This window comes from Parus major, chromosome 6 (genome assembly GCF_001522545.3).
Source record: "Parus major isolate Abel chromosome 6, Parus_major1.1, whole genome shotgun sequence".
NCBI classification, from domain to species: domain Eukaryota; kingdom Metazoa; phylum Chordata; class Aves; order Passeriformes; family Paridae; genus Parus; species Parus major.
The window spans coordinates 22,304,740-22,332,499 of record NC_031775.1 but is presented as its reverse complement, the minus strand read 5'-3'; the positions used below and the strand labels follow the sequence as shown (position 1 = coordinate 22,332,499).

General features: G+C 44.4%; 2 protein-coding genes across 8 annotated transcripts in view; one reads left to right on the top strand and one right to left on the bottom strand.

Moving 5' to 3' along the window:
• SH3PXD2A (SH3 and PX domains 2A) overlaps positions 1-18,171 on the top strand; it is a 247,607-nt gene extending 229,436 nt beyond the window's left edge. For 4 of the 5 annotated variants that reach the window (XM_015633361.3, XM_015633364.3, XM_015633365.3 and 1 more), the window contains 4 exons: positions 998-1,332; positions 2,176-2,225; positions 4,310-4,429; positions 4,561-18,171. In XM_015633361.3, the coding sequence (XP_015488847.1) occupies positions 998-1,332; positions 2,176-2,225; positions 4,310-4,429; positions 4,561-6,456 (2,401 nt within the window). In that variant the 3' untranslated portion in view covers positions 6,457-18,171. The remainder of the gene's footprint in view (positions 1-997; positions 1,333-2,175; positions 2,226-4,309; positions 4,430-4,560) is intronic. The other variant, XM_015633362.3, reaches the window with a different exon arrangement.
• A 2,754-nt stretch (positions 18,172-20,925) lies between these two features.
• NEURL1 (neuralized E3 ubiquitin protein ligase 1) overlaps positions 20,926-27,760 on the bottom strand; it is a 143,322-nt gene continuing 136,487 nt past the window's right edge. For 2 of the 3 annotated variants that reach the window (XM_015633723.1, XM_015633724.3), the window contains exons 5-6: positions 24,645-24,800; positions 20,926-23,849 (exon numbers count right to left, since the gene is read on the bottom strand). In XM_015633723.1, coding sequence (XP_015489209.1) covers positions 23,608-23,849; positions 24,645-24,800 — 398 coding nt within the window. In that variant the 3' untranslated portion in view covers positions 20,926-23,607. The remainder of the gene's footprint in view (positions 23,850-24,644; positions 24,801-27,760) is intronic. The other variant, XM_015633719.3, reaches the window with a different exon arrangement.

Sequence of the window (27,760 nt, the reverse complement as noted above, 5' to 3'; positions counted from 1 at the left end):
AATGATGCCTGCTTTTTCACTTACAGTTCAAGTGCCTGTTTTGGGTATCTTGAGAGATTAGAGAGAAGGTTTTCGGTGACTCTCACTGTAGCAAGTTGTGGTTTCATTAGGGAAAGCAGAGTTCATCCACATGGTCCTCCCTGGAGTCTGATTGTAATCTGAAATCCCTGCTGAGGTGTTAGGAATGGCAGAAGTTAGAAAAAATTATTTCCCTAAAGCCCAGCTGTAGAGGAATTACCTCAGTTTGAAGTGTAGTGTGATCAGCTCAGGATGGTGTTTCAGTAACACGGATTGGATTCAGGTGTCTGTTCACATTTCCCAGTTTTTCTTCAAATTGCCTCGAGCTTGTTCAGGAAAATGAATCTCCATCAAAGCCATTTTTCCTCAGGCTAATTGTTTCTTGATCTTGCAGCGCTAGAAAAAGCTGCAGTAGTTTAAGGGTCCCATATACTCAGTGACAGAAAGCTGCTCATGCAGACCTGGGAATTATGGAAGGAGGCACAGTATTCTTTATAGTCTCAGGGAAGGAGGCTTGCACAATGATCTTAAACTGCAGGCATAGGTTCTCTACTATGTGCTGTACACCCTTATTTTATCCCATTTTCAATTTGAATTGACACTAGGAGTGTTTAAAGACTTTTAAAGTATTTTACTTACTAGTTTGCTTTTTACTGTGTGGGAAAATGCTGAGTTTTCTTAGTACTGTCTAGGGGAGGTATAAAACACACTGGTGAAGCTCTGTACCTTGTGTGTAAGTATTTCTTGTGCAGAGAGACTCCTTCCTTAGGATGATTAGTGGCTTACAACTACACAGTTCACTGCTGGCTCAACTGACTTTGATATGTGTAATCAATAGATAATAAATGGAGACTACTAAATCTTGTTTGAGAACTGCAAACTTTGATGTTTTCATCTGTCACTTTTGCTTTAGCTGTTCTATCTGACATGCATGAGAAGGCTGTGTTTGATGTGATGGTGTTTGCTTTTGCCTCTCCAGGTATCTGGGCAAAGAGGGCTGGGCCCCAGCTTCATATCTGAAGAAGGCTAAAGATGATCTTCCATCTAGGAAAAAGAACTTAACTGGGCCAGTGGAAATCATAGGAAACATCATGGAGATCAGTAACCTGCTGAACAAGAAATCATCTTCTGACAAGGAAGCTCAAGTAGAAAATGAGTCTGCAGAAACTCATATCACCAAGAAGGAAATCAGTTTGCCCATTCTGTGCAATGACTCTAATGGCAATGCCATGATGACTTCAGACAAGCAGGCTTCCAAACTGGCCCAGGGATCCCCAGCCATAGCAAGGATAGCACCACAAAGAGCTCAAATAAGTAAGGCATTAAAGCAGTCTGGGTTTTCACGGGCTTGCAATGAATTCTTGTTCTGTACCTTTCAGGGCTGGCACTGGCTGTAAGCTAAAGTCTCTCATGCCCTGGCCTTACAGCCAAGTTCACACAAGCAGACCTTTGCATAGCCTGTAGATGTATCAAGAGGGACTCCAGAATGTGGTCCTTCGCTAGTAGTGATGAAATTTAACTTCACTTGATACACAGACTGGCTGGTGGTTCTTTATCTTAGCCTGCATGTGTTTACTTTGTTAATTTTTCCAGAGCATACTTTTTTCCTTTTGAATGCTCTAAAATGTGCCCCTCTACCCCAGAAATGTAGCTGATGTTCAAATTGAGGAGACCACCTGTGTCTTTTCTTGCATTTGTTCTGCTGTTTTCCTGGTGGCAAGTTGCTATAAGGTTTTTACTACTTCATCTACAGATGCTGATGCTATTCTGTGCAAGTAATGGCAAAATACTAGGAGAGAGAGCAGTGTGAGTGTTTAGTAAATTATTTTTACTGCTAGGGGGAAAATAGGTATTAGGCCAGTCCTTTGTTGGCCAGTCTCCAATGGAGCTGGTCAGTTCCAGCAGAAAATACAATCCACTACTTTCTGGCAGTGATTTCCTCTTAAATTTGCTGGCTTAGCAAAGATGAGTACCTAAGCTACTTTGGTATTTCTAGTATACCCTCATAGTTTCCTATTTTGTTTCATAGAGGTACCTTAAATATTGCAAATACTGTCTTCTATTCTCAAACTGTGTAACAGCAGAGAGCTACTGAAAAGTGTGTTGAGCAGTACTTGCAAAGTTAAATAAACTCTCCCTGTTCCCTTTCCTGCTCAGGTTCTCCAAATCTGAGAACAAGGCCACCCCCACGAAGAGAGTCCAGTCTGGTGTGTATTGGTTTATGGTTTATCTTAGCAGTGGGTAGGTGTCTGGGTGCTTTGGCAGACTTTGTGCAGCTGTACAAGGTGGGAGGGATCCTTTATTTGCATGCCTGTTTATTCATTAAGTGTTGAGCAGACCTCAGGGCATCCTAATGATGAATCAGGTTTTCTGTTATTCAGAATGTTGCCCCAACTAATCAGGTCTGAAGGGAGATTACGATAAAGCTTCTGTGTTCTGTGCATGAGCATTAAAACATGTTTGGCTGACTCAGAAGGTTTAAATTTCCTCTGGATGTCCTTAGCCCAGACTGAAATTTCTGACCTTCTCTTCTCTTAAGCAGCTGGGAATGTGTCCTATCCTTCCATTGCTACCAACTTTGAGGTGGCCAAGCTTCACTCTTGTGCATGTTTAGAGTGGCTCAGAATCCTGTCAAAGGATGTATGCTACAGGAATGAGACTCTTTATGATTTCTTATCCCCAAAGCTAGAATCCTGGAAATTTGTACCAATTTGAGATTAGAGCTGTCATCTTCAATAGGAGCTAGTCTGTAGTAGATTTATATAAAAGTCCTCCTAATAGCTTGTTTATCTAGCAATACATAGTGTTTAATCTTTGCTGTACCCTTTGTGAGCAATATGCGACTTGTAATTTTTCTGTCACTAGAGATGCTTCTTAACAAACTACATGAATAGCACATTTGCATTTTCTTCCTATTTTTCTTCACATTATTTGCAATTAGACTTTGTTTTGGCAAGACTATGACACTTAATCCCATGCTAAAAATAACAGTGATATTATATGTGAAACCCTGAGCATATCTGCTGTTTCCAATTATCTTCATTTAATCCAAACCATCCTATTATCTGAAGGCATTTTATTATGCTGTGCTTCTGCTGTATTTCAGCATTTATAGTGCAGAAACATCCAATTATAACATTGTTAGACACGGTTCCTAAGGTGCAGAGGTGCATTCTCTGTGAAATGCCACATGCTGTGTGTGATGAAACATCAACTGTTAGTTACAGAAGGGGTATCATAGAAATGGAGGAGCAGGAGAATAAAGCACAGTGTGTGATTTGCCCTTCTTCCACTGATGGCTTTGGATCATTTTGTGTCTTTGTCCTGTGTTTGTCTGACCTACTGTTCTTTCATAGGACCCTAAGTAGTGAAGTGCCAAAGCTGTGCAGTTTCACTGTCACCTAGCTGCCCTGCAGATCAGCACTGTGCTATCTGAAAAAGCTTTCAATATTGATATTCCTGAAAGGACCTTTATCCCATTTATTACCTTAAAAAATAATTGTATCAAATTCTGAAATGTGGCAGCTTAATGTAAAGGCTTAGCTTTTAGAGGAGTCCAATAGGCTGCCAGAATGGCTGTAAATAGCAGTGTCCCACTTCTCAGAGAGCCTTTACAAAGGTTGTGTTGGGATTGAGTAGAGTTTCTGGGTCTGTTAGGATGAGGAGGAGCTGGTGTTGTTCTGATCAAGCAGTAAAGTCCTTCCCTTCTAGCACTTTAGCTGGGCAAAGCTAGGGGGTTTGTGATATTGTCCTTGTTTCTTTGCTACAAGAGTTGCCCATTAGCTCATATCACTGACCTGATAATCTGACAATCTGAGTTCAGATTGTTTAAAAAGAACGGCAGTATATTAAAAGCAATAATTCATTTGGATTATATTTTAAGATAGTGCATTTAACGATAGAATCTATTAGAGGTTTGGTGCAATGCAATTTTCTGCAGTTGTGGCATGTCATCCAGAGCTGGGTCTTTCTGGACAAAATCTCAGCATAAATGAGCTGTTCTTAGTGTGACTGCAGCTCACGCTTCATCATCCCCAAGTAAAATATTTTACTATGCAGGTAAAGATTATTAGTTTTAATAGCTGGTGAAAGTGACATGAACAGTGCCACTGTTGAAAGACTTTTCTCTTTTAGACCATATCAATACATCAGCTCCCACTCTGGAGAACTTGGCAGTTACCATTAGGAAGGAGGATGAGTCTTAGTGAATTAAAAGCATTTTTGTTTTCATACTGCTGTTTAGCTGACTGCTTCTTTGGTGTAAATGAACAAAGCATACTATTTGCCATAGGGTTTTCAGTTACCCAAGCCACCAGAGCCACCCTCCGTGGAAGTGGAATATTACACCATTGCTGAATTCCAGTCATGCATCTCTGATGGCATAAGCTTTCGTGGAGGACAAAAAGCAGAGGTGAGTCTTAACAGTGTATCTGGAAAAATTGTAATATTTATCTGTTACATTGGAGTGGATTGGAAGGGGAGGAGTGGGAAGCAGTGAGTTGAGATTTTTGTTCAAGTAACATGTTCCTTGTTACCTTTTAGGTTATTGAAAAGAATTCTGGTGGCTGGTGGTATGTGCAGATTGGAGAGAAGGAAGGATGGGCCCCAGCATCTTACATTGACAAGAGAAAGAAACCAAATTTGAACAGAAGAACCAGTACTTTAACCCGCCCAAAGGTTCCTCCACCAGCACCTCCCAGTAAACCAAAAGACTCTGAAGAAGGAACAACTCCTGGAGCAGTTTCTTCAGGAGATACCCAGGACTCTCCCCACAAGCTGAAATACGAAGAACCTGAGTATGACGTGCCTGCCTTTGGCTTTGACTCAGAGTGTGAAGTGAGTGAAAGTCACCATGAAGAGGGCACTCCTGAAAAACGACTGTTTCAGCCCCTCAAGCCCTCGCCTGTGTCATCACTTCAGAAAGCTAAGTTCAAAGTAGGGGAGTCTTCAGAAGAAGTTGCTCACGAAGAAGAAACCATCTATGAGAATGAGGGGTTTAGGCGTTACGTGGAAGATGCTTTGTCAAACAGGGAATCTAGTGGGGATTCGGATTCTCAGAAAAGCTCCTCTCTGTCCTTGATCCGAAAGAATTCTCCATGTTCCAGCTCTCCTAAATCATCACTCGTGAAGCTCAAGACAGACAAAAACATTCAGCCTGATCTTGGAAAATGTCACTATTCCAGGAGTGAGGAGACAAAACCAAGATCAGCTTCAGATGTCGGCTTACGTAGTGTACCAAGAACAGGCATGAAGAAAGATCCTGGGCAGAGTCCTTCCATCAGAGCAAAGCCAATCGTTAGGCCCAAACCCTTCCTGAACAAGGCAGACTCTCAGAGCCAAGAAAAGATGGATATTAGCACTTTAAGGCGTCAGCTGAGGCCAACGGGGCAGCTTAGAGGTGGACTCAAAGGTTCAAGAAGTGAAGAGTCTGCGAGCCCCCCCTGCACAGCTTCTGAGAACCAGGATGACCCTGTTCGGAGAAGCTCGGCTGATCTCATCACAACTCCTTCCCGTGGCATCTTCTGCTCCAGCCATACAGCCAAAACTGAGCAAGAAAATGACTCCAGATGTTTCTATGTGACCACTGACTCATACCAAAAGGTACAGGATTCTGAAATTTGTTTCCCAGCAGGAGTCGAAGTGGAAGTGCTGGAAAAGCAAGCCAGTGGATGGTGGTATCTGAAGTATGGAGACATGGAAGGCTGGGCTCCTTCCCACTATTTGGCTCTCCCTGATAACCAGAGAGAAACTACATCAGCAGAGACTGATTCCTCTTTTGCCAGGAACAGGAAAAATGAAAACAAGTCAAACAGTTTAGAGAAGATAGAGAAGAGGGTCCAGGCTTTGAACACCATCAACCAGAGCAAACGTGCAACACCACCCATCCCAAGCAAACCTCCTGGTGGCTTTTCAAAAGCATCAGGGCCAGTTAAAATGAGGAATGGTGTGAGGCAACTTGCTGTCCGTCCACAGTCAGTGTTTGTGTCTCCACCACCGAAGGACAACAACCTGTCGTGCTCCTTGCGCAGAAATGAGTCTTTGACAACTACAGATCAACTTCGGAACGTCCGTCGGAATTCCTCCTTCAGCAACGCGTGGTCACAGCCTGGTGACACAAAGGGAAAGCAGCCGGAGAGGCTGGGCACAGAGAGCTCTGAGACCACCTCCAACCTCCCCACCCAGAGGAATGGGATCCCTGTGTCTACAGTCAGGCCAAAGCCCATTGAGAAATCCCAGTTCATCCACAACAATCTCAAGGACATCTATGTTTCCATTGCAGACTATGAAGGGGATGAGGAGACTGCGGGGTTTCAGGAAGGTGTCTGCATGGAGGTCCTCGAAAGGAACCCAAATGGCTGGTGGTACTGCCAGATCATGAATGGTGTGAAGCCATTCAAAGGCTGGGTGCCCTCAAATTATTTGGAGAAAAAGAACTAATGTTGCAATATCTTTAACCTCCCTAATTTATACTGTTCCTGCTGTGTACGTGTGGAAAAAACCAATTGCTACACAAAAAGACGTTTCCCTGTGCTCCAGTTTGTACAGAGGAGTCTATATGAGGACAAATCTGCCATGTTCTGGAGAGGTTTGTGGGGTTTACATGTTGTAAGCAACTATGAGGAAGATGCAGCATAGTCAAATGCCTTTTTGTGAAGTTGTTAATATTCTTGTATGTGTAACAGGGTATGACATCCCATCCTTCCCATTATTGATAGGAAACCAAACGTGTGCCTTTTGTGAGAGAAATACACATGCATCTACCTGGGGAGTTCTGTGCCAAACTGTTTTACAATCTTGGCTCCCTTTCTCCTCATTTGTGTCATCTGTGGAATACCCAAGAATTTTGAATGCTTTTCCACAACTTACAGTGAGAAGCAGCAAGTGAAAGTTTCTGAACTACAGAGGGACTCTAATCCTTTCGAGATGTTCACGTTTTTGTTTTTTTTAACTATACTCAACAGTTGGTAGGCCCAGAGTTGGAGCCTTTTCATCGTGAGGAGTTTTGGTCTCCGACTTCGGTGTTACGGCTAACTCACCGGAAAAGGCCATCAGGTGGTCTGGGTTGGGGGCTTTTTGTTTCCTTTCATTCTGTCTTGTTCTTTGAGTTGGGATTTCAGGTGTTTGAGGGCAGTGATGCCTACTGGTGCTTGTAAAAACAAACCTACAAACCCCTTGCTTAAGTGTGTCTGTTACTTTGTAGACTTCATATTTGGTTCTGTGCCTGACTCCTGCCAGGTGATACTGGTTGATTCTTTTTCCAGAGTTGGGTTTCTCAAAAGTTATCAAAGTCAACAAAGTCCCTTAAGATACTAAAGACAAAACTGTCAGATGTGTTAGTTCTTGTTTTGCCCTCTGGTCCAAATCCAAGGGTGCTGACTGCTGGCAGGGCCCACCAAGATATTAGAGAGAAATATTTATAACCTTCTGCAACATCAGTGTTTACAATGAGTGGGAAAAAAAAAAAGCCATCAAACTCAGTCTGCACATAATTTGTATATTTTTGGGGAATTGCTTTTGTGTTTTGTTTTTGTCTTTTCTATGCATTCTGGGTGTACTGTATTTTCTTTCCGTGTGTGTCTGGTTTTACCAGAAAAGACTTAAAACTGAAGTAGGAGCCAAATATGTGTTTCTGTTCCCACTTGAATCCAAAGAGTACATTTGTACTGGAAAGTGGGCCTGGGCTTCTCAGGCTCAGAGATTTAATATCAAAGCAATTTGGTCTACAATGCATCTAACCAGGAAGCTGCCTCTTCTAGTTCCAGTTCTGTTTGCCTTTCTTAACTCGTGTTTTGAAATGTGGCGCACGGTGTGGGTGGTTGGGATATGGGAGAGGTATCCATTGGAAAAGGCTAGGAATATGGAATAATTTGTGAGGTAGCCTTGTACTGTAAACATAATTTACTAAATCCCTACTGTGTTTAAGGAAGTCATGCTTGGGGGTTTTCTTAAATGGCCTTGTTAATCACTCAAGATCAATATCTAATTCCTTTAAATAATAGGCAGCATTGTAAATCTGTTCAAAGGGGGGAGGGGCAGACCATTTCACTACTGGTTTACACAAAGCATTATATGTCCTTTTTTCCACCAGTTTCATACTGATTTGGCTTGAAAGTTAAAGGTTATAAAGGCTTCAAAATAGCTGGGATCAAGGGGCTGAGCAAAACAGCACAATAATACCATATGTTACTGGGGATGTTTCACTGCCAAAAAAAAAAAAGAGGAAATTTATATGTTTCTCTTGTCTTCTTTTCTTTTCTTTTCTTGGTTTTTGTTTTGTTTTGTTTTGGTTTGGGTTTTTTTTGTGTGTGTGTGTGGTTTGGATGTTTTATTAATTTCCATGATAACACTGAGAGAGTTGCCTACATCAGATGTGGCTGATGTCCTTTTGGTAGTTGAAACAACACCCAGGTGCCACAACTACAGGCTACAAACAGTGCTGTGGTTCGAGCAGCTCTCTGCATGCAGGTGGGGAGGGGAGGCTGTTTCTTTGGGATCCCTTTAAATTGTGGTGGCAGGAGAAGGTGTAAAGTGCACAACAGCTCATATCACAGTGCGGGGTCCTCTTGGTACCTTAATGTCTCACCCTATGATGTGTAAGAGTGTGTCCAGTTAGCTACATCTTGCTGGACGTGTATCTGAGACATTGTGGCCCTGTCTCTCTACTTCTCCCCATTTTTAGTTGTACTAATATGGTAGCAGCCATAAAAGACTGCTGGAGCTGTTGTGAAATTATAATAGAAGTATTATATTCTTCTGCTGGACAGTATTAAATAGAGCAATACATAGAGTTATCTGCTAGATTGCAGTACTAATAGTAGTGACTTAGTGATTGGTATTAATGTTATGATTTATTTTAACAATAATGATGCGGAAGTGGTTCATTATTTTGAATTAATGCACTTTAACAATAAAAGAAACCAAAATGGAAGCCAATGCAGAGAACTAAGTGCATTATTTAAAGGTGCAGTATATAATTATCATTTTCTTGAAGCACATATTTATTAAGAATTAACTTATTATTTAAAATATTCTAAAGTTTTGTTTAGTGACATTCCCACTAGGTCATCTCTTTGGGGGGATGTAAAGCACAGCTCCCAGATCTTCTGCATTGAGCCACTGAATTCTCTGAGTATGGTATGGCCTGACACGAGCCCCTAATCAAGGAGGGAAGAGCAGCAAGGAGACAGAAATGTATTCCAGGCTACTGGAAATACATCTGCATCCAGCAAAGCCAAGCCCAGGGCACTTCTAAACTGCAGGAGTCCTTGCAGGGTGTGGGGTGGCACAAGTGTTTTTGGCAGACAGTTCCAGCACCTGGCTGCCATGTGCCTTGCACAGGGCTGGCCCCATGGATGGAAGTTCTCCGTGAGGCTCAGGTTAGGAGGCTTCAGGATCTGCCTGAGGCAGCTCTGTAAGGGATGTCCATGTGTCCCACAGCTCCTGTTCCATCTTGCTGCCTTGCTTCTCCAGCTCTGGCCTTTGCAGGGAGGTGGTTTTCAGGATGACTCCGTGTGAGGGTGCCTGCAGCACTGCCAGGGTTTCCTCATGCAGCAGCTCCATGGCTCAGTTGCTGCTTTATCCCATCTCAGAGGCTCCATGCCTTCCTGAGGAGAGGCCAGGCTCTGGAGATGGGCTGCAGAGCCACACTTGTGGCCTCCCTCTGCCCTCACCTGTACCAGAAAGCAGATGGGGTGCAGATGGCCTACTTGGGGGCAGAAATTATTGTTGGCCACCACTTGCCATGCTGGCTTCCACCCTGGTGGAAAAGCTTCCATTGGGCTTCCCTTCACTTGGTAGTTGTTTTGGCTGCTTGTGTTTAAAAGGGCGCTTTTAAAACAAATGCTCCCAATGCAATTTTTCCTATTCCTGCCTTACCATTGTTATAGTATCTCTCACAGAGATGCTCTCTTTTTTTTTTTTTTTTTAATTCTTTCAATTGAGAGATATCAGGAAAATAATTATTATTTTTTCCATCAATGAGCAGCTAGTTTTGGTCAGTTCTACTGACACCCTAAATAGCAAGCCCCTCACTCTTAGCTGAGTGAAGAAGAAAGGCCTTAAGCCACATCAGAAAAGCTGACTGCAGGGCAGGAAAACCTAGCAGAGTACTCAGAGGAGAGTGTAGTGCTAGAAGTGTTTTAGCTCTTTTCTAAAAATGTTAACGTCGCCTTTTATTTACTAAATTTGCCAGAACTGACACTGGATCAAGAGCAATATTTAAATGTAATGTACACCTCAGTGAACACTCAATGCAGAAATCAATAGTACTGTTTAAATTTCTCTTTCTGGTTTATCCCTGAACCAGCTTGTTAAGAGGAGGAGTCTGCAGGGCTTGAGCAAAGCCGTTTGCAGCTGAAGGGGGCCCTCCTCTGGGGAGAGAGGTGGCTGCTTTTGCTGTCTTGCTCTCACCCACCCTCTGTATTTTCCAAAGTCTTGAATTTGGACCAGCAGAAATTCCAAACTCCAATGCCAGAGAACAAAATTAAAGAATGTGAAAATTGTGTCTTGCTGTATACTGCAACTTTAATAATAATGAGCACTTCTGAGTTCGTTATTGAGGTTTATATAATGCCTGAAAAGTTTATTTGCTGGTTTCCCTTGTATCCCCTTTCAAAACACATTCTCATAACAGCAAGAGTCATGCATTTTGTTAGGAGTCCTTCCCCATGGGAGGCAACTCTGGTCCATTGTTTTAGCTGTCATTCCATGCAATGGATGAGTGTAGTTGTATGTATCAGTCCTTTGCAAGCCAAATCTTTCAGGACAAAAGAGATGATGGGCACATGTCGGGGTACTTAACTGATGTGTCAACAGGAAGTTTTGAAGTTGATGTATTCAATAATAGCAAATACACAATAAGGAAAGATTGGAATTGTCTTGCAGCTAGACTCTTCAAAATGGAAATTCACATCTGCATGGGTATAGCTAAAAATGCATTTGTCCCTTGTGGATGTGTTCCCTAATGACTCCTTCCATTATGATGCTATAAAGTTTGACGAAGGCATTATATAATTGTTTTCATCACTTTCAGATCTTAATGAATCATATTTTATTGTAATATATATTCATTGCTTTCCTCAGTTAAAAAGAAAGTTACTGCTTTTATCTTATATGAAAAACAAGGGAATTTGATAAAGCATTCATTATTTTCATATTACTAGTATTAACAGGATAGAACTAGTACTATTTAATTTTAGATCTTCATAGCTAGCTTGTTAATAACTCATATTTTCCTGTGTTGTATCCTACTATTCTTTCTATTTTTTCCCAAATATTCTGCATTCTTGAGAAAAAGCAAATCCAATGAGTGGATAAGTGCAATATTCATAGAATAAACAGGCCCCTCATCCAGGACTTGGAGTGGAACGTGCAGTGTGAAATGTTTGCAATTCTCTATTCATGCACTCTTAGGGAAGGGGAAATGCAGTGGAGGGGGCAACTGGATGAAAACAGGACCCTTGGGTAGGTAGAGACTGACAGCTGGGGTGGCTTGTGTTGGGAATGGCTGCTTTCCATAAAGTATCACCTGTTAGTGAAAGTATAAGGATTATGCAGCATGTTGCCAGGATTATGTATAGAATGTGCATTAACATCCTTATCAATACAGGACTTCTAAGCTATGCTTGAAACACTCTGTATGTCATCCATGCATGATTCCGTCTTCTGGTTTGTCTCTGCTGGCTACGTCCTCTGTTGCACTTCGGAATTGGTGGTAACTTCAGAAGGGAAAATAATTCTGCTGGTGCAGTCCCAAGTTTGGATACTGTATTTTTATTTCTATTTATTGCAAGAGCTATGGGAATATTTTTACAGGTCCTTTCTTTTCTGTCATTATTGTTAACCTAGGAAGAAAAAGTCTCCCTGTTATCTGGGTTAATTCTCACCTGCAGAACTTCACAGATGTTTTGGATATTGATTTCATATTTCTTGGCTCGCAAAGGTGGATCTCTCAGGTCCTAAATCAATTTGGGCAGAAACTTTGCCCTTCAAAAGAGGTATTGTCTTAAATTCTATTTGAATGGAAGGAGAACTTCCATCTGTCAAAAATAATGTGATTTTACAGGTAGCAGCAAAATCTACTACCTTTGAAAAACTGGACTATTTTTGTAAGGTGCAAGAGAAATGTGAAAGCCAGAGCACTTGACTCTCTGAGCTCTGGGAAGTACATCTCCTGTGGCTCTAGTTCATTATTCTGGAGAGGGGATGTACCTCCATTTTCTGCTTAATTTTTGTCCTGCTGTTCTTAGGTTTGTCAAAAAGCTTTAGTATTACCAGAGACCTTTGCATTCAAACAGAAAAACTGAATTCTGCAGCTGTACTGAAATAGTATCAAACAAGTGATTTTGGAAAACCTCTAATACTTTACCAATTAGCAATCTGGTTTTGAGGCGCCAACTTAATTCTTTCACATGCTCTCAACTGAACTGGCAAGAAGCCCACGAGCATCAGTAGAGTTACACTGCCAGAAGAGCCCTGTGGGTGCTCAGCATGGACCGTTCTCAGCAAAAGCAAGCTCTGTGCACTCTGTTCCTACACCTCCAAAGGGTGCACAGGACTGCTTAGCCTTGGTGCTGCCCTGCCATGATCCACTGTGCTGCAAATCTTGCAGCTTTTTAAAACCAGCTGGAGCTTTGCTGCTATTTGCTGGTGGTTTTCCATCACCAGCAGCTCCTTCTCTGTCAGCTTCAGATGCTATTTAGCCACATAGTGAAGTGCTGTGTATCAGTTCAGTGTTTGATAGCTGCCAACAGTACCAGTATGATGGTCTGAGAGCATATATTTGTCTAAGTTATTTTGTTTTCACTTGCTTTTTGTTGCTTGCTAGAAGCAGGGACCAGCACTACAACGATGCATGGGGAATGTGTCTGCACACTTGAACTGTTTGATGGCCTCTGCTAACGATGCCCAGTGCTTGTGTTGCTCTTTCTCTCTCTCTGTGCTGCTCAGTAGTCATGTCTGTTGTGTGTTTCTGTAATTTTCAAATAAAGTACTGTACATAAGGCTGGATGCAGAAGCCCCCAGTCAGCTGACTTTGGGTTGGGATGTAGGTTGCTGTTGCTGCTTTTCCTTCTCCATCTTAGACCCAATTTGGAGCAAAGCACAGGTGTCTGTAAAAAGTCACCCATAACTCTGCTTTGGGGTGTCAGTTTTGCAGGGTGTGCTAAGGATGGGATGAGGAGATCTTTCCTCCTGTGTGCCCTTGTGTCAGGGCGGGGACTCCGCAGCAGTTCCCGGGGCGGAAGCTGCGCCGCACTGCGTGCGGACATGGCTGGCATAACCAGAAGAAATTTGTTTCCCCCATTTTATATTGTCAGGGCTGGGCTGGTCCCATCAACTATGTTTTCATTTGTTCTTGCATCAAGGTAGTGTTGATTTTTAGTTGGAGAGTGCAATTTTCTTTTTGTTTTGTGTTTGTTTTTTTTATAAATAAATTTGGTTTAAAGCTTCACACTGGCGTTTTACAGACCTGTTCTTGTCAGCATAAGCCACTACTGTCCTGAGTTGAGACTCCTGTTTGTTACTGAATTAAAATTATGGGAATTAAGTTGATTATGATGATTTGGAAAGAAATTAGAAAACAAATTAGAAGTAACTATATTGGCAGGGGAGAGATAGATAAAATATGAGGAAAAAGATGTTTTTAATAAGGCCAATTAATTATTTGGTCCGACACTGCAGGTGCTTTCTCTGTATAGATGGTTTAAATACATCACTGCTCTGTGATAGAATTTTTTGTTTTTGAGAAAAGTTTCAATCCCTAACATACTATGATAATCTGTATCCTGAAGCCACCAATCCACCAAAAGAAGACAAACATAGGTTATATACTTGTTGTAGTTGAGGCAGTTTGTGTGTCTGGAGTTTGCATACACCGAGGTTCAGCTGGTGGAGTGGGCAAACATTGCTGTTCTAGATCTGTCCATGTGGGCAGGAACAGCCCTGTGCTAGCACTGCTTCTGGAACAATGTTTGTTTTAGTGACCTCTCCCTGATGCTGAGGGTTATTTGGTTACAGTGGTACCTGTCTTGGTCCCTGTTTGATGGAGGAGAAAAACAGGTGTAAGGGAGAATCACTTGGCACTAAGAAAAATTTTTATATACAAGATACAATATTTAGGTAAGCATTTCAGGCTTCTCCAGATATTCCCCATGAAAGCCGTTATATTGACTCTGTATCTGATATTATCTGAAAGGTAAGCAATGTGGCAGCATTCTCTGTGCAAACAGTTCTTTTGTGGTTGGAGAGCTTATTGAACTGCTTCTGGGTCATGAGGGATAAATAAACAAAACCCCATCATCAGCCTTGGGTGATGACTAGAGGGCCATTGAATTCTGTTCTGACTCTGGGTCAGAACACATTCATTTGGTTTGTTTCTGTCCCCTTGAAGCAGGACAGAAAAGAATAGTGCAGTCACTGGAACTTAGCCTGTAGTAATTAGTAAACTGGAACAAATGAAAAAGAAAAGAAAAATAAACCTTTTAAAAAATGATGTATTTCACTGAACAGCTGACTTAATCTTGGGCTTTCAGGGAAGGAGGAAGTTAGAATTGCTGGCAGTTGCTAGGAGGAATTTTTCTGTGTCATGCTGAGCAGGCTTGCTGAAAGGTCTTGGTCATTACTTGTGATGAGTTCAAACCTTGGAATATTGCAAAAGAAAAGTGTGTATAGCATTACAATGACTTTTTTTCTACTGTGGGTTCGAAGTGAGTGTTGTGGGGCCAGTAGTGTACAGTGTGAGTCCATTTCTGCTGTCTGGCTGACTTGCACAATACATCATTGCTGTTCCTTTATTGCAGATTTAATTGCAGACAGCAGTGCTTATTACTCTGCTAGCAGTGTTTAGGGAGAATCATGTAGATGAGCGTCCTCAGTTAAGGCTCAATATGAAATGTCATGTCAGGAGAAGTCCTGCCAGCAGCTTGATTGATTGCTGCTTAGGCTAAAGTTCAGGTGCAGATAACTCCAGGTAGGTGTTGAAAGCAGCTCAGATGGCTGTGCACATCTGTAGCTGTTAATTAGCCCAGATTATATCTGCAAACTGTGGGTAGTGAGTTACTGGGAGCCTAAAACTGTTGGTGAAGGAAGGCTGAAATTTGTTTGAGCTGTTGTGCTCCTCTGCATTAGTAGAGCAATGGCACATGTCTGAACTGGAAGCTTCTCAAGGGTTTGCTGTCCCATATTTTCAGTTGACCAAAAATAAAATAAAAAAAAATTAAAAAATAGGGATCTAGGCCTGGTCTAAGGAAAGTCTTGCAGTGGGTTTCTTGGGTGGTTGATGTTCTTATTGTGACCTTGAAAACTAAATACTGTTGTCATTTCTGTGTTGGTGAGAGCTCCATCTTTTAGTGGTTAGGTGATGGGAATGTACCTGATAGGAGCTTGGAATCTTGGGAGGGTATGTCGGTGACCAGAGATAGAGAAATGTGTGGCTGGTCTTAGTGTGTGTGGGGTCAAGTTGGTGACACTTCTTTGTCTTTTGTTTGTTTTGTTTTTAATATGGGAACCAATCTGTCTGTTCTGCTTGGGAAAAGGTCTAGAAGTTGGTGTGGTTTCTGTTGCAGTAAATACGAGAAGGAATTAGCTGAGAGTTTGTTTCTTTATTTGTTTTTTGTTTGTTTTGGTTTTTTTTTTAAGAGAGTTTGTGGGCAGGAGACCATTTAGTTTGTTTTGGTTTGCAAGTTAAGCTAGGAGAGGAAGAAGATGAGTCTGGGGAAATCCTTTTTTGTGGTAATAGCTTTAGACCATATTTTGTTGTGGCCTCTGATCCAGCTCCACTGAAGGCAGTGGAGTGAATATTGTTGATCATGTAGATGTTAAAGCTTTTGGTCATGAATTAATTCTTAGAGAGGTGACAGGTATCTTGCCATTCACAATATGTCATAGCAAATGTGAGCTAGAGACAGAAATAATAACTAGCTTCAAGCATTGTTCAGTTTTTGTTTAATGAACTTGAGATGCTGACCAGTTGGATAAAACTGTTTGTACAATGAACAATTCCTGCAAGGGTTCAGGTGTGCTTGGGTCTGTGAGAAGTTTTCCTAGGAAAGGAAATCATATGCATGAGAAAAAGTCATCCCAGTAAAACTGGAATCCAGGAAAGTGACACTTTCTGCATTTAACAGTATCTTTTGTCATTGGTGGTCAGAGTTATTGTTAATGAGGGAGGGGTTAGATGCCCCAATCTGTCTGAACTGGCATGAAACAGATCTTTTTGTGACCAGTCCCTGAGTCTGTGTGTAAACCTTTGGGAAGACTGCATGCAGATCAGAGTACTAGTTAACAAAATGAGCAATTTTTCTGTGGGCCAACACCAAAGATATATTAGCAATGAGGAAAACACAAATCTCCTTTTTCCCCAAGTGACTGTCTAGAAATTTCCATCAGACTTCAGCACAAGTCAGCTGGGACCTGTAAGGATTTAGCTGATAGACACTGGGGGCCTGTTTCTGTGACTGGGACAAAAGAAGTGTGGCTTTGTTCCAGCAAGAATTAATGAAATCATCATAGTACAATGTTTTCATTTGCTCTGGATTTGACAGTGGTGGGGGAAATGAGCTGTGAAAAGCATACTCTCCCCCTTAATCCAGATTTTCAGACTTTGACTGCAGTTCCCTATTTCATAGCTGTCCTCATGGCTGTGCCCTGTGTGGGACAGGGAAAGCACTCAGAGGGGCTGCCCTCCTCTCTGTGCCATGACCAACTGTTTGCTCAGAGAACTGCAAAACAATGTCAAGTAATTGAGGGTTGGGTTTTTCCCTAGACCAGCGTGCTCTAAAACAGCGAAGTAAAAACAAGTGCTTGTTTTTGGAAATTTTAATCATGTCTGTTTGTAAAGGTGAAAACTCTGTAGGTCTCTCAGCAGAGAATGAGGAACACCATCTGTCTTGGGCAATTGTACATGTGAAGATGTAGAACAAAGACTTCAGATTACTGTGCTTAGAAGTAGATCTCAGCATTTTTCTACAGGCATTTGTTAGAGCTGTTGTTACTTTGAAAATGAACAGCATTTAATAATGGTTCATCAGGACTTCTCAAACATTCCTACAGGAAAGGAAAAGACATTTTGAGTCCTGGACACTTAGAGGAGAGAGAGTTGTAAGGAACATAAAATATTTCCAGTTGCTTTATGAACCTCATTTTTCTTCTAGGATTACCACAGGTCCTTGTGAGTGTGTCCTGGCACACACTAGTGCTGTGACACCTCTTTGCAAAAATTCAGAGCCCTGCATTTGTTGGGCATGTGTGTATTGGAAAAGATGAGCCTAAAAAGGCCTTGGAGTAAACTACAACTGATAAAAGAACTCCTGATTTGCATGTTCCAGATATGCTGAAATAACTTGCATTGAGGCAACTTCAGCTCCTCCCAGGCATCTGCCATCAGCCACCCTGGCAGCTCACAGGTGCCGCAGTGGTGGAGGGTGGCAAATGTTGGTGGAAAGGGATATTTGGGATGCACACTGTCACTGCTCTTGCTGGTCCTCAGCTGTCCTGAAGTCAGAGCTCTGCTGGGCCGAAGCAGGAGCAGACCCTTGGCACAGTGTTTGCCATGTCCCACGGGGCTCTGCCAAGTGCTCTGAGTGATCCTTGCTGACCTGGGGGCTGCTGCCCAGCCAGGATGCTCCCTCCTCCCTGTGTGCAGGACCTAGGAGGTTTGTGAGGGACTGCCAGAATTTCAGAAGTGTTTTCTCAGAGATATTACAAGTTCTTGCAATGTGAACCTATAATGTTTTCAAAGACTTGGGCAGAAAGGACTTGCTGAACAAATTGTACCTGTCATCTCCCAGTTCATTGATTGCTTGGACCAAAGGTGGTGCTAAATCTAATCTTTGTCTGTAATATTTATATTTTGTTGGATTTATTTTTTTTTAAGTGTTTGATAAAACAGATGCAGTGTCCTTCTTACATGAGAAATTTAGTCCCAGCTTGGGACATGGCAAAACTCCCTGGACCTTCAGGGCCCAGGATTGTTGCCTGTTACCATTTGAGCAGGCTTGCAGTGTTCGGGGGGAGGTGGGGAAAGGGTACTCTGTCTTCAAATGCTTGCAGACTGTAAGAATTGACTTGTGACTTGTTTGTTTGTTTGTTGGTATTTTGTTTACAACTCCTCTTATGCCCTAAGGAAAAATAAATTTTTGACCTTTTTAATTGTGATCCAGTTGGTTTGTTTTGTTGAGGTTTTTCTTCTAATTTTTTCAGTACTGTTTTGATTACACTTGAATTCTACTGAACTTATCTTTCCCAGAATAACTTGTAATTTGTGCATTCGTGCAATTGCAAATTTCATCTTAGGCTAAATGGACCTTGTCTTGTTCCCTGGCTGAAGTTGTTACTGTATGCTGTATTTTTGTATTTTTCTATTCCACGAAGTTTATGGAAAAGTCACCTCAGCCCTGAAACATGAAGAACTTCTGTGTTGTACAAGTTCTTAAGGTTTACAGTACTCAAAGAAGGATGTTTCTTGGAGAAGGATAGGTTCCAAATAAGAAGAAAATCATGCTTTTACAAAAGTGGTGCTTTGGTTCTGTGATTAGGGTTGCTCTGCAAGGTGAGATGAGCTCTGTGTGCAGTTTGCAGAGCAGGTGGTGCTTGAACGTGGGATACCGAGGTCTGATCCTGCAAGGTTTCTGGCCACTGCTCTTACCTGTCTTTGAAGGTTGGAGGCCCAAATAGCTCAACAAGTAGAAGGTCATTGCTGTGCAAAGCCCAGTTTCTGGTAAAACTGAAGTTTCTGGTAATGGATCCCCTCTCCTTATGCAAGGACATCTCTTGGGGGTGCCAAAGGCAGTGGATTAGGGGATATATTGGGGGAGGAAGTTATAAGAAGGGATCTAATAGTAGAGGAGTAACAAGGTTGGTTTTTAGCTCTTCAGTTCCCAGCCTGACTGTAAGAGATGTTCCTCTGGGCTGGCATGTAGGTGGATGGTGCACAAGGAGTCCTGTTCAGGCACCCCAGCTCTCTGAAGGATGCCAGGAATTGAATCTGACACAGCACACAGTCCTGGGCACGAACACAGTGGCAAGTGGGACTGGAAGCTGTGCCCCCTCTTCCCTTTGTGTTGAGTGAGCCAAACAGCTTGAAAGTGTTTTCTTGGGCTGGCAATCACTATTTACTAATGTATCCCCTTGCACACTGTAACTCATTGTTAATTGCTCCCTTCTTGCCCATTTTTCTCGGAGAACCACTACCAGAATTGTGCTGCACTCAAGGCTGAATTTTTCTGGTCCTACTTTAGTGTATTTTGCAGTGTTTGTTAAAATCGATGTCGGGAGGAGCGGGAGCTGAGTTCCGGGCCGGGCATTGAGCACCAGGTGGCGATGCCGGACCAGCGCTGCAGCTCCCGGACCGCTTTCGGAGCATCCTCCCTCTCATCTTCCTCCGGCTCCTCCTCGCCCGCCGCGGGCTGTGCCGGGACAGCCGGGCCCAGCCCCGCAGGACGCAGCGGGAGCGCCGCGCTGCCGCCATTCCCTCGCTGGGGAAGGCCAGTTCTGCTCCACACACTTGGGCTTGGTGGAGAATAGCTTGGGAGCAATGGCGAAATTGCAGCTCTGGTTGGGTTGTGGTATGGTGATGGTGGTGGCCTGCGGAGGGCAGGGCAGGGTGCCTCCAGCGATGCTCGGCAGATGAGGATGTGAAGCTCGCTGGGGCTGTTGCAAGTGGCAGCTGCATGAGGGGCTGCACAGGCTGAGGCTGGCAGGAGGAACACCTGGCACATGTGCCATGGTCCCTCTTGCCAAGGAAGGGGAAGATCTGAGTTTGGCCCAAAGCGTTAGCACTTGTTTCATCCTAATCTGTGGCAGTGTTCCAGCAAGTCAGTGCCACCAGTTTCTAGGACATTTTGTATTGTGCAACCCTGTCCCTCATTCCTGAGGGAATGAGGAGACTTTCCAGACCCACTAGAGGTGCTCCAATCCCAGGGAAGGCAGGAGCTGGAACAGCTCTTGGAGGGCAGCACACAGCTCTGCAGACTTGCCTTGTCCTGACAGCTGGGATCTCCTCAGGTTGGTGTTGGAGAAGTGGTTTTGCTTCACCCAGCCTGGAATGGTTTAGGCCACTGAGGAACTGTTAGAGTGGAATGGCTTCAGCTGGAGTGGCTGAGGACACAATTCCTGGTGATGTCCTGGGATGTCCCTGACCCTTGGCAGATGGAACACCCACACTGAGGGAGATGCCCCCTCAAATATGTCCCGTGACAAGAGTGTGATCCAGATAGTCTCTCATCTACTGAATAGTTAAACAAAAAGATGAGAGGAAGATCTCACATTTGTTGTATCGTAAGTGTCCTCCTGAGCAGATACCTGCAACAGAGGAGTGGGTTTTGAGGAAACTGGCATCACCTTTGAAGAGCCCAAATTCCCTTTGAGTCTGTGTCCCTTGCTACATACTCGGGAAGCATGTGCATCTTATCTCAGCATCTCACTTGTCCAGACCACATTGTCAGTGTGCCTTCTCAATGTGTTGCTCAGTTCAGGGCTGGGATGGTGCTGCTCTGCCTCATCTTCAGCCACCCTACCTGCCCCTCCTAGGCTGAGCAGAGTGTCCTGGGTTTCTTCACAGTACACGTTCTCTTTCTTGTGCTGGTGGAGGGCACTTTTTTGTGGTTGTGGAAGAGACTGTAAACAAGACAGTGAGAGTAAAGAAGCTGTGACCTCTCTTTGGGGAGGGAGAAGAGGCTTGGGATTGTGGGGCTAAGCTTTCAGGAATGCTGTTAGCCCTTGCTTTTACTTCTGTGCTTTCCTTTATTCCTTATGTGTGTGTGGTGTCTGCCAAGAGGATGTTAATATCCACCTCCCAGCACTCTTCCACCCTCAAGCACTGAAGGAAAGCCTGAGATCTCTCACTGTGCTCGCCATCGTGTTCTGCTGTTCTTATGAAGTGGTAAAGTGGACTCAAGTCAGCCATGCTGCTGCAGGATATCTAAATCAACTTTATTCACGATCACAGTTATCCAATTAATTTTTCACAATGAGTTATTCTTGTCTTTAAACAGAACACAAAACATCTTAAAGTAAAGCAATGAAATGCAGATGACACAACACAGAGGTACATGGGAACCTACACCAGTCAAACAAAACAAAGGATTAGGATTTTTGTTATTTTTACTGATTTTGCTGGTTGTTTTTTTTTTTCCTCCCTGGAGAGAGCCTTTTTCTCCTCCCTGCTTCCAGCTGGAGGCCAGCCTATGCAGGGGTAGGACTGAACCCCAATTTTAGAACTCAGATGCTGGGGAGCTTTCAGCTTCTCCTAACTGCTAGAGTTTGGTCCACAGTAAAACAAACACAGTTAATATATTAAAACACTCTCAATTGAAAAGGTGAAAAGGGAATTTACACCACTGCACTGGAACCCATGGATGGAATTTCTTGAAAAATAAAATATACCCCTTGGCTTTCCCTGCATGGAGGAGGACTGGTCCCACTGGTGTGGTGAAGGCTTGGGAGGCTGCTTATTGCACATTTCCCCACATCCACTATTTCATCAATACTTTCTTCCCTCTTGGGTTCCTCCTTTTTGAAATCTTTGTACTCAAGTTTGTGTAACTACTGAGAAAAGCTCCCTGTGTGTGCTGGTCACAGTCAGAGCTGGCTGGGTGCCTGAGGACCGGCTGTGCTCCTTGCAGGGCTGCCCTGGCTTCCCCCAGGTTCTGCCTCCCAGCCTCCTGTCCCTCAGTGAGGGCATCTGGGAATGGGAGCCATGAACTCTGGAGCTGGGCCAGGGCTGGGTTTGGGTTGTACATCAGAGGTATGCCAGGAAATAACATAAATCCCTGTCACCTAGAGTATCAGCGTTGGAGCTCGGCAGGGCAGGCTGGGGGAGCTGCAGAGCCCCAGGTAGGCTGCAGTGCTGGTGGCACCTTCAGAGAAAGGCTCTACAATGCACTCCCCAGTGAGTAGTCTCTTTTTGCATCTCTTTGAGAGACAGAGCAAGGATGTGTTTTCCAGGTGTTTTTAGGAGCAACCTCTGCCAGTGTGGGTGGTGAAAACCCACCTGCTGTGGGGGGACAGGGAGGGGGGCATGATGTCCCCTGCAGCAAGTTCATGTGTGCATTAAATGCTGTTCTCCCTACAGCACACTGTTCCCCCCTATCCCAGCAATGGCCAAGTGCTGGAGTGCAAGAGAAGGATGTGACTCCACAGCCTCCCCTGCTCTGGCCAGATGGGTGATATGGTGGAGGCAAACTCCACTGCTGTGACACCCTAGCCCTGTCTCCCTCTCAGGACCCAGACAGAGTCTCTCCCTCCCCTGCATCCCAGAAGGTAGCAGGATGGGTGGGAAGGAAGGCAGACAGCTTCTACTGCTGCCCAGCCACCCGGCCCAGACCCAAGGGCCAGCAGCCCTGGGTCACACCTGTGGCCATGGCAGAGCAGCAGTTGTTTGCATGGGAACCATGGGGGCCACCATTGTTCCTGCTGGGCACAGCCAGGTTCCTGACTCAGGCAGGAGAGAAGGAGATTTGTTTAAATAAGCCAAAGCAAACCAAACCCCTCAAGTTATTTTTTTCTCATTCCTTACTTCCTAACACATAAGGACAGCCGTGTCCTGCCGGTATGGCTGTGAAGAGCTGAGTACCACCCGGCTGGTTTTGTCTTAAAGCACAGTGATAAAGTTACCAGTAAAGGTAACCCACAGATGTGTGGGTTTATACATTCTTCCCCGGTGAGGCTGGGGTTTTTCCTCGTAAGTGCTGTCTGGATGGCAGAAAGGTAGGGGAGAAAGGTTGAGGGAGTTATGTCTCCTCTCCCACAGGCACATGGGAGAAGAGATGCTGCTGAATCCCTTGTGCTGCGTGGGGACCACACGCGAGTTGGTGGTGGTGGGGTTTGAGAGCCGCTCGTCATGCAGCAGGGTGGTGACAGGAGGTGGCTGACGCTGCTGGGAGGGAGTAGAGCTATTGCCAGTGTTCCTTGCCAAACCCACCATGAAAGCCTCTGTCAGAGAATGGCAATGGAGGTGCTGGGGACAGCCCTCAAGGGGCTGCCACGGGTCTGCTCTTCTGTCTGCAGATATGGGGTGGGTTTTGCTTCACAAATCTTGGGTTTTTTTCTGCACTGGCCCCAGCCAGCCTCTCTGCTGTAGGTGTACTCACTGCACCGCCCTCGCTGGGTCAATGCTTCCCTTGCTCCATCCTTTCTAAGGAGCCTCCTCTGGTCAGGCTGGTTGTACACAGTAACACCTTGCTCGTTTCTTCTCTTCTGCCAAGCTGCCTCTGCATGTGGGGTGCCTCTGGAAGAAGATGTGTACCACTTGCTGTCTATGCTAAAGAGTGGAGACTCCCCTCTGCTGTGCATGGTGTAGAAAGGGATGATTGCACCAGCTGGCATTTTAGAGATAAAATTTAAAATCACAAGGGAGAATAGTCCATAGCGACTTCCCTGACACTGGAGTTCAGCCCCAGGGCTTGCTTGGGGGGTAGAAGAGCAGCGTCTAAGCTTGTCTCATCTGTTGTCCATGGAAGAGGCGGTCAGGGTGGTGGTGGGTGACGGGTTTTGAATCTCCTGGGTGATGGATAAAGATCAAGTGGTAGGCCTATGTTGTTTCACAGCCTCCTTCCCACGTGCCCGGTCCCCACCACAGCATCTGCTGCTGCTCTAAGTGCTGCGGTACGTTTTGATGATATCTTTGATGGCCCGTCTGCAAATGGGGCAGCAGGCATTGGCCATCTTCTTGAGCTTCAGCCCACATGAATAGCAGAGACACATGTGTCCACAGGAGTAAATGACTGTGTCTACCATGTTCTCATAGCAGATGGTGCATTCATCTACCCAGGGCCCTGAGACGGATGGGGAGATGGGTGACTCAGGCAGGCTGCTTGGAGAGTTGGGAGCTGTGCCTGCAACACAAAAAAACATGGTCACTCCTCTTGCTTCCTGACATCCCAAGGTGATTTCTGCCCTGCAGCCACAGAGGGAGGAACCATGCCCTAGCAGAAATGCATGCTCCAGGACCAGGGTTCCTTCCTGTGACCTGCTGTCCTACTCGCCAAGTCCTGGTTAACATGCCAAGGCTCAAGGCAGCAGAAAGGCAACATTTACTGGGGTCTGCTGCCCACAAAGAGCAAGCCAAGAGACAGCTGTTCCCATGCAACAAGGATTTGGTAAGTTATGTATCCCACCATCAGTGCCTTGGGACTGTGCAGGTGTCTGGAGTTTTAAAAGTGCTGTAGAACAGCCTACACCGTTTTAGTGAGTGTGCATTTATCTAAATATCATATACTACATTGGCACATTAGAAATAGCAATACTGTGTTTTACTGAAGGTGTGTGGAGGGAGAAAGGGGAGGAGGTGTAGGCAGACCTTTAGCTCCAGTCCAAGCCTGGATGTGTCAGTACCACAGAGCTCTCCAGAAGGAGCTCTGCGTCACAGGGCCACGCATGCAGCAGAAAATCCGCTGCTCCCCTTGGGACCTTTCATGATGAAAAGGGTTAGAGAAATATTGCTGTCTAGGCATCCAAGCGGCTTCCACATAAAACAGACTGAAAATAGCCCTTGCAGAGGCTCTCCCTGCCTCCCCAGGGGAGGTGATGGGATAATAATAATCTGTCAATTATTGTGCTTTTAGAGCCCTTCAGGGAGACAAGTGTGAGACTATGAAAGGAGGCAAAGGAAAGGCAGCAGGGGATCCCACCTCTCTTACCACTGATAGAGCTGCAGAGGGGGCCAGAGCCACACGTAGACAATAAGGGACCAGAGACGCCACTGCAGAGGACAGTGGGGGAATTGGGTGTTGATGTGGGCGAGCTCGGTGTCGACAATCCCAGCCGCTCTGCTAATATGGTGGAACCTGTACCATGGAAGAAATCTATGGTTACTTTTAAAAATTGAGGCTGACAAGGCACTGGGGACACATGGCAGGGGTTGCAGCTCTCAGTGCTCGACAGGATTGGTTTCATTAGCATGAAATTTAGGGAGGAGATAAAAGAATCTTCATATGCCTTTTTTTAATGCTAGCAGCTGGTCCTGAAGAGACATCAAACTCCCACAACCCCTGAAATTTGCTGGAGCTCCCTCAGCTACCATAGCACTTTGTTTCTGCCCTTAAATGTGTCTCAAATCATTTAGTGCAGTTACTTCCCATGTGGCTTCATGCTCATATGTGCCCCCAGTACTAAAGCCAGCTACAGACTTGTAGCAGTAGAGGACACAGCCTGCAGAAGGCTGGGCTGGACTCCAGCACAAGAACACATCACTTTGTCAAAGCACTCTTCGCTAACCTAGTGCAAAACTGCACCACTCCAGGCTTCAATAAATTCATGCAAAGTCACTCAAGGACTTCCCAGAAGCAAACATGAGGGTCTGGCAACCAGGAAACCTTAGCTATGCTTGCTTCTCTGCCTCTTTCTTGGGTGTCTTCTGTCAGAGGTAGGGATAAATTGCCAAAATGCATTTGCATCTAGGATGAACAAGGACACCTCTCCCTCATTCAGGAATGTTTTCTCTACTTGCATGTCTGGACGTGATGGCTCAGGAGTATAAAGCTTCTTCAGGTCTCTTCTAGATGTCCCCAGACCCATTACTTCCTGCTCTCACTGCCCATCATAAACTCTGTATTAGTGTGCTCTCTGCCAGAGAAACCACCTCTGTCCCAGAGCCTGTGGGACCCTCCTTCCATCTCAGCCTCTTTCTTCTCTTTAAGATATGTGTTATAACAACACATATCTTAAAGCCCCTTTCAGAAGGGAATAAAACTGGAATGCTTAAAACTCTACCTTCTGCAAAGATTTTGTAGGGGACTTTCACTGCTGCCAATGCAGCCTGGTCTTTGCTAAGCCAGTGGTGAGACAGCAGCACACACAGGCTTGAACTAAGAGGATGGTTTCCTGGTGGTAAGAACCAGTTTGCCTAAGGTTTTAAAGTTTCTAGCTCCCCAGCTGAGAAGACAACCAGGGTAACTCCAAATCAGAACTAAAATGCTCAGACTTCTTCATGTTACCATATAAGGAGCCAGAGACACAGAGGGTTTGGATCCACAGTGTCCTCAATGAGTTGGAGGCTATTCTCCAGAGAAAAAGCAGCAGTGGGAGGTCAGGAAAACCCTATGTGCCAGAAAGGTCCTTCAGTTCCTATTTGCAGGGAGGCTACTGACCCAACCTGGGAGACAGGGACTGCAAGTGCCAGCTGTGGATTGTGCAAAACAGCAAAAATACATATTCTCCTGCTCTTTTTAGCTGAACAAGACTGAACAGTGAAAGTGGAACACAGGAACTGAGAAGGGATCATGTTTGAGTCAAAATCTCTTTAGAGGACTATGTATGAGAGGAGAAGCAATTAGTCTCAGCCTTCAGTCCCTCAGTTTCACCCCTCTTCAAAAAAAGGAGCACTTTGCTTCCAGGCACAAGCTGAAGTTAAATTAGACTCTGTAAAGGGCTTTGGAGTTCTCACACTTGAGATACTGTAGAGAGGTACCTCCTTTATCACACAGATGGAGCTGAGGCTGGAGTTCAGCTCAGTAAATAAGCAAAGAGAATGATGCAGCCTCTAATGACAGCTACTAGCAAGAGCCCTTCCCCTCCAGTCTGACAGATGACCGAAGCAGAAAACTTGCCCTGTGGTAACACACACTGAACACAGGCCCAGCAGGGGCACAGGGTTCAGCTCGTTCACTGCACACATAAATACGAACACTGAACAGCTGAACAAATTTTTCAAGCCTTTCCTCTCCTCCCTACAGCCTGGAGACATTTCTTCCACTCGGCTGACACACAGCACATTGCATTTCTAACACCAACCTGGTCATTGCATTAAAGGCAAAATAAAGACTGTTAGGAGCGTTTCTCTTCCTGGACTAAGAGGAGAATTTGGAGGTGCCCCAAGTATCACAGCATTTGAGCTGATGAAGCATGCTGGCAGCAGGGCAAATGGCCTTTCCACAGTGCAGGGAGAGCTCAGCAGTGTAAGAAGCATGGTTTTCTCTGGTTGTAGCTGGTCCCAAGATGGCCTTACCCAAGGGTCAGCAGACACCTTGCCAATTCTTTCTACTAATACAAGGCGCAGCGCTTGACTCTTCTCCAGCGTCAGTATAGAGCTTTGTTTAAAACAATCTGAGTTCCCTACCAGACAAGACACATTTCTCCCTTGGTGACAGAATAATCAACATAAGACACGTTACTCATGCTTTAATATATTGCTGGATGGTGTGCAGATACCATGACAAGAAGCATGGAATGAGATCATGAGCAGAGTGGAATGAGTGTGGCCAGCCTGGCTTAACTAAAACCAGATACATGTGCTCAAGGCCAAACATGCTCATTGTGTGCAGAATTCCCATCAAGAGCCAGTTTTCAAACCAAGACTTAAAAAACTAAATAATTCTAAGTAAATCAACTTAAACATTCTTTCTCTAAAGCCCCCAGATCAACTGTCTCTGCTGCTAACTTGTCTCATGCTTGATCTCAAACATGATGAACACTCTGGATTCATCCTTATATAGCTTTTGAATCAATTCCATTTGTTGTTTTATCTTTACAAAGTCCAATTATTAGCAAGGACCAGTGCAGACTGATGCTTTCTCTAAACTTCCATCATCACTCCAGGAGAGAGGTGCAAACAAATTGAACCTCTATGTCCCCCCCATCAAAGTGGGTGTTATGTTTTCAGAAGAGAGCTTTACCATGGAATGTTCAGACAATATCATTCCAGGAAAGGCTGCTAGTATGCTAAAAGTTTGTAATTCAAAATGGCCTGCCAGACTGAAATAGGACCTGAAATAAATGGTATGGGATTCAATGTGATCAAATGCAAAAT